This window comes from Alosa alosa, chromosome 1 (assembly GCF_017589495.1).
Source record: "Alosa alosa isolate M-15738 ecotype Scorff River chromosome 1, AALO_Geno_1.1, whole genome shotgun sequence".
Taxonomy (NCBI): domain Eukaryota; kingdom Metazoa; phylum Chordata; class Actinopteri; order Clupeiformes; family Clupeidae; genus Alosa; species Alosa alosa.
The window spans coordinates 8,194,464-8,204,855 of NC_063189.1; the positions used below are offsets into that span (position 1 = coordinate 8,194,464).

At 42.6% G+C, this 10,392-nt stretch overlaps 1 protein-coding gene across 2 annotated transcripts; it reads right to left on the reverse strand.

Annotated features, from left to right (window-relative positions):
• Positions 1 to 3,096: 3,096 nt before the first annotated feature.
• Positions 3,097 to 9,722, reverse strand: clul1 (clusterin-like 1 (retinal)). Of its 2 annotated transcripts, XM_048255593.1 has the most exons (10): positions 9,512 to 9,722; positions 8,659 to 8,780; positions 6,726 to 6,864; positions 6,123 to 6,271; positions 5,567 to 5,737; positions 4,827 to 5,256; positions 4,586 to 4,708; positions 4,205 to 4,419; positions 3,692 to 3,870; positions 3,097 to 3,383 (listed from the first exon to the last, which is right to left on the reverse strand). In XM_048255593.1, exons 2-10 carry the CDS (start codon positions 8,692 to 8,694, stop codon positions 3,368 to 3,370), a joined length of 1,458 nt encoding a protein of 485 aa, XP_048111550.1. In that variant the 5' UTR covers positions 8,695 to 8,780; positions 9,512 to 9,722; the 3' UTR covers positions 3,097 to 3,367. The 2 variants fall into 2 exon arrangements, with proteins under 2 accessions (XP_048111550.1, XP_048111558.1); XM_048255601.1 differs by lacking the exon at positions 8,659 to 8,780 and having other exon boundaries at positions 9,512 to 9,721.
• Between the last annotated feature and the right edge of the window lie 670 nt (positions 9,723 to 10,392).

The following is a 10,392-nucleotide window of genomic DNA, read 5'->3' on the forward strand; positions in this document are numbered from 1 at the left end:
GCCAGGGTCCCAAACCACTGAGACGCTGTGGTACATTTCCTCCTTCAGAGACCCCCAGCCCCCAAAAACTTAACCTGTCCTTGAATTTTGGGAGATTTATTTTGTTTGCTTTCGTTTTATTTTTGTTTGTGTTTCATGTGGATAAAGTCAATGTCAAGGGTGTCCTTGTACTCTATCCATAGTACAGTTAGGGTCTGTTGCACCTGACCATTCATTTCATTGCAGTTTTTGGATGGATAAATGAGGATAAGTGAGGATAAATATGTTTTGTAGAGAGGAAGCTCTGTGTTCGACACCTTTTGATCAGCCAACTCTCTCTCTGTCCCATGTCATACTAAGCAGCGCATTGTGTGGTTATCAACATTAGTCTGCTGTAGACTAGGGTGTGGGGTTCTGAAACAAAAAGCAATGGCTGGTTCACAATTGCACAAAAGTACACTTACTTTTTATGAAACTTTATTTCATACTTCATAGAAACTTTATTTCAGTTTCTATTTTTTTGTATTTTCTTCTCCACAACAGTAAAATCTTTTTTTTTATTAATGAACAAGATGACAGATCGAGGTTAATATCAGTGTCATGTAGTCATTTCAGTTGATTTAATTTTTTTCTCCCTTTCTCTTCTGTTTAGTTTCAATAGTGAGTTTTATCAAGTGACCAATAACTGTGGTAGATCATGGGAGATCATGTCCTTGCGACTGGTGTGTGAGAGAATGTGTGAGGGAGACAAAGATTAAGTGTCGAATGAATCAAGGAACAAGTGAGGACAGTAGCCATTTTGAATGTATTCTGAATAAACTGTGGGACATGGGTTTTTGAGAGCATATGCATTTGATTTTTAAAAGGGTGATCAATGGGATAGAGGTGCAGCGATTTAGTGTTGCGTGTCTGTATGTGTTTGCTTTTTCTACACTGGTGGCAAGTCATGAGTGAATTTTTAAGAAAAAGAAAGTTGTATGATTTTTCTTTCTCAGATTTAAAAAAAAGAATATTCATGATTTTTATGACAACTTGAATCATATCATAGAAAAGCTATTGAAGGGCTGTGCAGAAAATGTGTTTTTTTTTTTTTTTTTTTTACATTTTGATTTGGTATAATTGTATTCTGCAGCTAATATCTCCGGTTACATATAACTGAATGACACTAAATTCTTAGTTAATTTACATAATTGACCAATGAGGAGTCAACAATACTGTAGGAAGATGGCAATGCGTTGAAAGTATCATGGTCCTTCTGCATTTCACTGCATCTTTCTAGTATGTTCTTGACTCTGTACTTACCAGTTGCCCAATGCCTCCATTTTGTGTCATCGCTGAGAGAGTGGTCATGGGCTTATCGGACACACTCATTTTTTTTAACAAATGTTTGAAAAGTGTCCATAAACAGTGTTTTCAATGTAATTTGCCAAAAGTAAATTTAAATATGGTTCCTCTGGTCCCATCTCAAAACGATGAGACATATCCAACCAGAGGTCACCCTTCAGTGTTCATAGGAGAGTGGGGGTTGACCACATGCCCAGTGCTGTTGCCCAGCCCAGTAGGTTTACCCTCCGCTCATCTTAAAGCTTCCGCCACAAAACATTTGCACTCCCACTTCAAGTTGGTCTGTGTCACCTAGGATATCTCATTGCTCATAAACAAGCACAGATATCATGGTAGAAACATCCTCAGCCTTGTCCCATCACATTCCACCCTGATTTCATTGCCATCATCAGCAAAGTAAAAGTATCTGCAACATCTAGAGTATGTCTACCACCAGTCAACATACTGTAGCTTACAGCTTAGTTACTGCTTTTAGGATTACAAATGGCCTGTCTATTGTGAAGTTTTATCTGTGACTAGGTTGCAAGAAGGTTATGAGAAAGTGTTGGAACTTGCCTTGTCACATTGTTGCAGAGCTGTGAAATGGCTTCCCCAATGTCAAATGTACTCCTTGTTTTTGTGTAATGCTGTGGTATGTTTTCAAGTTGGATGAGTCAAGTCACATCTTGTGTTCAGCTCCTGTGTCTGTGCACTGTACGCATTGTTGAAAGTGGAGTTGTATGAGGTGGATTGCCGGAAGGAACAAAGATGGATTTTCTGTAGGTTTTCACTACCTGTACTGGAACATGTGTTGTGCTGTAGTCTCTGTAGACAGAGCCTGTGATGCCTATGGGAGATGCACTGGGCAAGTCTCACCATTTTGGTCAAAATAACCCAATTTACCACTTTTCCTACTGAGGGAGGATTTGATTTTAATTTTTTTTTGTCTGACTGTACTGTGACACTTTAGTCTTCAGGGAGGGCTGAAATGTCGTCTTAGTAGAGATCCATATATCAGCCCTCTTTGTTCTCCTACCATCCATGTTTCCCAGACATAATCCCATTTTCAAAAGGGCTACGGTGTTAAATTCTTTGTTTTTTTAGAGCTCTCAAAATAATGGAGTGGAAGATGCTGGAACAGAGCCCTGGGAGTCAAGCTTGGAGAGTAAGATGGCTACACTTACTAATCTGAAGAAATTGTACAGTGACAAATAATAAACTTTTATGTAATGCTTTTACCTGCTTGGTTGGTTGTTGACTTTTCCTTTCTGTCCATATATAGCACAGGTTAGAACACTGGGTGGTGGTAATGTCTAGGTTACCGGGTAACCATGGTTGCCCTAATGAGGGAAGGAGACGCTGGCTCTTGGCCGATATGAATGGGAACTGATAATAGTTTATTGATGTCCGCGTGTCCTGTTCCACATCAGACCATGTTCATGTTCGACTAAAAGCACCATCACCGGTCAGGATAATGGAGCCACATTTATTCTGAAGGGTACACTGTGTATGTGTGTGTGTATATGTATATGTATATATATATATATATATATATATATATATATATATATAATTTCCTTTTTTATGCCTTTAATGACAGGACAGTGAAGAATGACCGGAAGCGAGTGGGAGAGAGAGTCAGGGTGGGATCCGGAAAGGACCACGGGGCGGGAATCGAACCCGGGTCGCCGGCGTACGGTACAGGTGCCCCAGCCAGTCGCGCCACGGCCGGGGCCAACACGGTTCACTGTATGACATCAAAATAAACATTAAACAAATGAGTGTCACACTGAATAGGGAAAATAATTTATTGCCGTTAACACATAAAGTCTATGAAAAATGTAGTTTATATTCTCTAACATGAATTCATTCATTCTTTCCATGACATCAAAACAAATGATCAACAAATAAGGGACACTGAATATGGAAAATAACTTATTTCCATTAACACATAAAGTCTAGGAAAATGCGGTTTACATTCTCTAAAATGTATTCCTACATTCTTTCCAGTTCAGTGTGCCCTAGGAAAGGGCTCTGCAGAAATCCTCCGCCCACCTTGTCCTCCTCAAGCGTCCTCGTGCCTGTGGTGAGATTAAAGGAAGCTGCATGTAGCTCAATGTTGTCTACGGTCTGTGCTCATACAAAATACAATAGTAAGCATCAACTTCCAGAGCAAGACAGTGATGGTCTGCAAAGGAATATGCATGGCATGGAAATGCACTTTTGGTACACAAGCATCTGCTAGAGTAGAGTAAATACACATTGTCATCCTCTATCACGTTCAGCCCTCGGGTCCAACCATCTCCAATGCTCCTGTCTTCTGTCAAACTGATTTTAAAACGTTTAGTTTCAAATGGAAGTGTAGCTGAAGAATGTGAGTGGCTCTCACCTGGCTCTCTGCTTGTAAAGTCCCAGAGCCTCCTCGGCCACATACTGGACGAAGGCGGGGTCCTGCAGCTCCAGCTCGCCTGGCACTGTCAGCGTGAGCTTTGGGGAGTTCAGGATGGTCACCTCCACCTTGGTGTTGCCCCCTGGTGCATTGTCACCCTCATCATTGTGTGTCTCCACCTGTGATGATGTTATAGTGGACATTTACAGTAGAGACAACCTAGGTACAGCACAGGGGCAGTTATTACAGTAAGTAGGCTACACTCTCGCTCACTCTTGAGCATGTTGGACTATCTTCCTACTCGTGTTTGCCCCATCTGGGAACTGTCTAATGTTGCGTTCCTTTACAAGTTTATTTTATTTGTGTTCATGGCAGCAAGAACTCAGAATCATCTTCAAGTGAATGCAAAGTGAACAAGCAGAGTTTTCCTCATTTCCCATCTCCTTCTATGTGTGTCATGCCTGCTCTCTCTCTCTCTCTCTCTCTCTCTCTCTCTCTCTCTCTCTCTCTCACCGTAGTGATGCTGAAGATGTTCTCTGGGGCGCTGTTGTTGTTGGCCAGCTCTGCCACCCAGTCAAACTCAGTGGCCATGTTGCTGAGCCAGCTGACCGTGTCATCCGTGTGGCGCTGCACAATGTCCAGCACCTCCTCGTACTGCTGCTTGGACACCTCCAGCAGCTCGGATGCCTCACCGAGCTCAATGTGCAGCTCCCTGACATTAGGGCAGTCTAAACAAGTACACACACACACACAGAGAACTGGTGTCAGCATGCATGCAGGACTGAGAGGGTAATGGCAGAAAAAAACAGTAGTGTCCATGCCAATATGAGGGGGATAATTCCTTAGTTGTGTGTGTGTGTGTGTGTGTGTTTCTGTAGCTTGTGTTTGCATTACCTGACAGCACGGAGCCCTGGCAGGACTCACACTTGTGCTGCAGCTGCCAGCACTCAGAGGACTGCCTCCGGAGAGCTCTGCAGAGCTTCCTGTTCTGCAGGAAGCGCGGGAACAGCTCCTTCTCTGCCACACAGACACACAGACAGACAGACATTCAATCACATCCATTACACCCAACATCAGTTCGAGAAAATCAGGGGGGCAGTCCTCCGGGCGTGGCATCTGGAGAGCCAAAGCTCACCTCTCTTCCTCTCCTCCTCCACTGCATCACTGATGTCATCAAACACCTGCGTGAGCACGGCACCAAACTCCTCCACCACGCTGCGGCCAAAGTCAAAGAAGGACTCCATCACCTCCTCCAGGCCCACACCCTTCAGGAAGCCCGAGTCCAGGTCCTCGTCAGGGGACGGGAGGACGATCTCCGCCTCCCTGCCCTGAAGCTCGGGGTCAAAGGTCCTGCGGAGGGTGCTGTCCAGCCTCTGATGCATGCGCGAGGTCAGCACGACGCAGCGGCCCACCAGAGTGCCCACCTTGGAGAGCAGCGAGCTGAAGGAGTCCTCGATGCGCACCACGTCCTGCTCCGAGCCCTCGACCGTCCGGTTCTGTCCCAGCTGCTGCTCAGAGTCGCGGGGGTTGTAACGCGTGGTGACTCTGTGGAAGAAGTTCCCCACCTGCAGGATTTAGAGAGATACACAGGAAAAGAGAAGGATTATATAGAAGCAGAGAGAGAAGGAGGGAGAGAGAGAGACACAGGAAAAGAGAGGGATTATATAGAAGCAGAGAGAGAAGGAGGGAGAGAGAGACACAGGAAAAGAGAGGGATTATATAGAAGCAGAGAGAGAAGGAGGGAGAGAGAGAGACATTCAGAGTGAGTCAGGAGACCAGGGACCCAAATAAAGACAGTGCCCACAATATAAATGATTTATTGCATTGAATAGCTGGATAATACAGCTACGAGTATGGTGTGGCATGGCCAAGTACCCTGTTGGCAAAGGCTGAGAAGCTGCGGCGACAGGTTGAGGTGTAGAAGGCTTTGCAGGCATCCTCCAGGCAGGGCCGACATTCTTCCCAGAAGGTCTGTACAGAGTCCCTGCACTGCTTCTCCATTTCCCCCAGCTTGTGCTCCATCTCATCAACAAGCTCTTCTGCCCCCTGGTGGTAGAATTGGTTAATGTTGTAAAAACCCACCCCAGAAAATCCTGAGACTGTATTTTATTCAAGGGCAAGAGAAAAAAGTGAAATATAGTTGAAACGAAGGCTTCAGAACAGAGCTTATTAACATGCTCATTTGGGATGAATTCTAAAAGCTCAGTCAGCCTTGCAGATAGTGTTGTAGCAGGCAGCTCACTGCGCCGGGATTAGTGTGTGCTTCACCTCACTGTGTGTTCACTGTGTGCTGTTTGTGTTTCACTAATTCACCGATTGGGTTAAATGCAGAGACCAAATTTCCCTCACGAGATCAAAAAAGTATATATACTTATACTTATACTTATATAGTCATATACTTATACTATATCAACTGAGTTGTATCCCTAACCTTCTTCTTGTCGTTGGTGTGCTTGAGGGACTTCATGAGGTGTTCGTGCTTCTCCTCATTCTTGGCCATAATGTCCTTCATCTGCTTGACCCCATATAACGCCTTCCTCACCGCCTCATCCACATACCTCTCTCCCTCCACGGACAGCTCTGAGAGGTGGGCATAGAATGACACAAAGATATTTTTGACTTTTTACTTTCATTATTTAATGTTCCTTAATGGTTATTTCACATTTGTTTGTTTGCTACTTTCCCTTCTTAATCTACTTCCATGTGAAATATTATTGCAGCAAAACAACATTATAAGAGAAAGGGAAAAAATTCATAGATGGAAAGAATTCTGAAAAAAAAAAACAGATTCTGATTCACACCAAAGATGCTTAGACTTCTACATCATCAGCACAGTATTGCATATGGACCCTTTCAAGAGAGTTCCATTATCAGCATCATAATTGGCCCCACAAGACTTCCTTTTTAACATTCCATATGTTATCTTAAAGCAGAGGAAGTAGATTGGGGCCCAAATAGAACGTTCAAGCATTGTTTTTGTTTGCCTAGTTGAAAGGGTCTATAGGTCACAGGTTACAGGTCAGTGGGTACTCACGCTTCAGGGTCTCCTCTGAGATGCCCACTGTGGACCCGTCCCGAGCACAGTGAAGGACTCCCAGAGAGGCCAGCAGGACAAGAGACACAGCAAGTGCCCTCATCTTCGTTTGTCTGCTTCTCAAACGTCCTTTAAAACACTAGAAATGGACAAACAGACAACCCTGTGTGAAATGTTTTTGAAAAAGTAATCCTAGCTTATCATTGTAGTTTTGCCATTTTTTTTTTACCTCGAAAATATTTGTGAAAAGTGAAATGAGTAATGTACAGCAGTGCATGTGTGCTTGAGATCTCCAAACAGACAGGAGTGCAAACACTTAAACACATGCACACACACAGATCACAGCTCTGAATTAAGCCCTGAAGATAGTCAGGCTAGTTTTCCATAATGAGCTCAACTTCAGAAGTACAATAAGGGAACTAACCACTAGGTGGAATGCCTAAGACTAGGTTATCAACAGTTAAAGGAACCGTATGTAAGAAATGTATTTCAATTAATCATAAAATGGCCCTGATATGTCACTATACATTAAAGGAGAATTCCGGTGTGATATTGACCTAAAGTTTATTGAAACATGATACCGAGTGTGAACGTATGTCTCCTAGCCCATCTTGGCTTGTCCAGTTGCTGCTACTGGAAGAAACTGGAATCCATGCATTTCCACCGAATTATTTTTGGAATCTGATCCCTAATCATACCTGTTCATTCTTACTCGTACCTCGATCGTGATTAAATTCAAGATTGCTGCAAACGCTAAACTTCGTGAAGATACTGTCTGTATAAATCGTCTTGTAAGTAAACTACCAGTGCTTTTTCAAAGTTCTCAATGTCTCGTTTTAAATGTCAGGGCCCTCGGAAGTCTACCAATGAAGTGTGGAGATACACTGAGCCTCGTAAATGGTGTAAAACAGTGATTTATTTGCATGGCTAGCCCGATGCCGAAGCACCACCATTGAAAAAGCTGTTGGTAGCATCGGCTAACTAGCGCCAGATTTTGGAGTGCAGGGGACAAATCGAGATGGGCTATGAGACATACGTTCACACTCGGTATCATGTTTCAATACACTTTAGGTCAATATCACACCGGAATTCTCCTTTAAGAAATCATGTTCATTTCAAATACTTATATCACTGACAACAGTAATCCGGCCAGGATATTGTAATTTAAAAAGTAAAGTTGCAGCCCTCAACTCATGTTGATGTTGTCATGTTGTGTTTTGGCCTGATGCGCCACCCTCCACCTTTCTACTAATCACAAAGTCAGTAGTGTTTCGGCATCTGGGTTGCCAGCTCTGCCAGTCAGGGGGGGGGATACACTGCTCTACAGTAATTTGAAAGTGATTGCAGTACCAGTTTTGGCCACAATCTTACATACGGTTCCTTTAAAACAAGTTGAAGTTTGACTGAAACGACTTTAAGTTTAGTTAAGAGTTTAGTTCAAATGCTGCTCTGTCTCTTTATTGACCGAATGTCTTCATCCTTTATTTTCTTTTTCTGCTCTAGTATTCCGGGAAAGATCTGGCCGTGAGATTAAAAGCAGGTATGCGCCACAGATTTGAAACAAAGATAGGAATTGGACTGTGAAAAGTATGGTGCGTCCTGAAAAGCACAGTCAATCAGCAGACAGGAACACTCCTGAGATATCTGCTATTTATTTGTTTTTGTCATCCATCCACCTCTAGTTGGACCTTTTGTTTTTAGAGTGTTAAATGCCAGGGCCAATGTTACACTTAGTTATTGTCCACGTTAGCTTCAGGTGGCCCTGTGAATACTCGGCTTTATCCCTGTGCACAGTGCAGTGCTGATGTAACTGGGATAAAGGGGGCATACCACATGACAATAACTGTAGCCTAAGCAGGGGGCACATGTGGTCAAGTGTGTGAGAAGTAACGCCAGGGGTAAACAGCTTTGTGGGGCTCTGTGGCGCATTTACCTCCAACTGTCCAGCCTTGTGTCTAGGCCAGGCCATATGTTGCAGTGTGGTGAGTCATTTTAAAGCCCTTAGCACATTGGGAAAGTTCAAGGCAAAGGCGAGCATGACCAAGCTATTTCCTCCTGACATCATCAAAGAAAAAGAAAGTGCCACTGTTAAATGGGGATGTGTTGTTTAGCTCCCCAGAGCACCACTGGTGAGGGTGACCCAGTTTTAGCAAGTTACACAATGCTGAGTTAACAGGTTGAGAGAGGGACATGTTATTTTATCCTGCCCACACTGCTGAAGTTATTAAGAAGTTGAAGACTGTGTGATAGATAAGAAGACTGTGTGATACATAACTAGACACACATGGAGACACTGTTTCAATGGACATCAGTGTGCACTGTCTCTTGTACTTATATTCAATGATTAATTTGTTTATTTAGTGCCTTCAAGTTGTTACATTGATTTCTGCCATGTTATGACAAGTAGCTCACATTTTAACAAATGAATTAATCACTCTTGTGCTGATAAAAACTCTGCCATCACAGTATGGTTTGAGAAATGTTCAAAGAATGACAAATGTCAAAACAACTTTTCAGTTTGTTGATAAAAAGTTCTGATTAAGAGAAACCTGGGCATAATGTGAGCTATAAAAAAACAAACCATCAAACTAAAAGGAAATTATAAGAATTGAAGTATAATGACTAGGATCTATAATCTGCCTAGCAAAACACAACATCAGACCAAGTCTTTGACAAAAAGACAAACAAACGACAAACAAACTATCAGGTGTAAATTACATCTAGCTTAAGGATAAAGGCAATGTTTAAATGAATTGGAATCATATATAATCTATTACTTCACTCACCAGAGGCAGGGTGGGACTCCTTGTGTTGGAATGGAGGCTGAGTGTGTTGTTTATCTTTACCTGGAGAGTTCTATTTATGCGCTGTACAGCCAGAGGTGATCCAATTAGAGTATTTTCTCTGCTAATCCAGCAGTCAACTGTCAAACACACATTTGTTCTGCATTCCCTTAAGGCGAATATTGTGCATATCGCAGCCTACACTATACTGTGAGTATGTTCAGGTTCGTTGAGTACTCTCCTAAGACTATTTCATCATTCACATGGGTTTATGTAACACATAACCCTTAAGTCCCCAACAGTTTTGCAAAAGAAAAATAAGGTTTGGCCACTGGACCATTGTGTTATGTATGCAGTTAGAAGGTATTTAGAGCACAGCCTCACAAAAGCCTAGAAGGAATACATTGAGGTACACAGAAACTGCACAGGAATTGCTAGATACCTATTTCAGCATCAGTCACTAAGCTTTGACAGGCTACATACTTTGGACAGCTGTTGTGCATTAATGTCTGGCTTTCCATGTGCATTCTGGTGTATATTTATGATCTAATTTTAAGTGAAAATCTTGATCAGTGATCTAATTTTCACTATGAAATGCATCTCGAGTCTGTTTAAAATAAACCGCCCCATATTCCACCAGTTAATGTGAGATAAATGACTTCCATGAGAGATTTGTACCTTCTTGTCTAACAGACAATGGCAACCCCATCTGGCCCTCGAAGATAAAGAGTACAGCTTTAATAAGCGAGCCCTAAACTTGGTCAGACATAAGGTTAAGAAAAGTGTTTTATCCTGATATGTTTACATGTGTAATTAGGCATGAGGAGCTCCTATTTTTTCAAATACTATCAGGGTTAATTTAGAGCATGCATTTGGTCATTGGA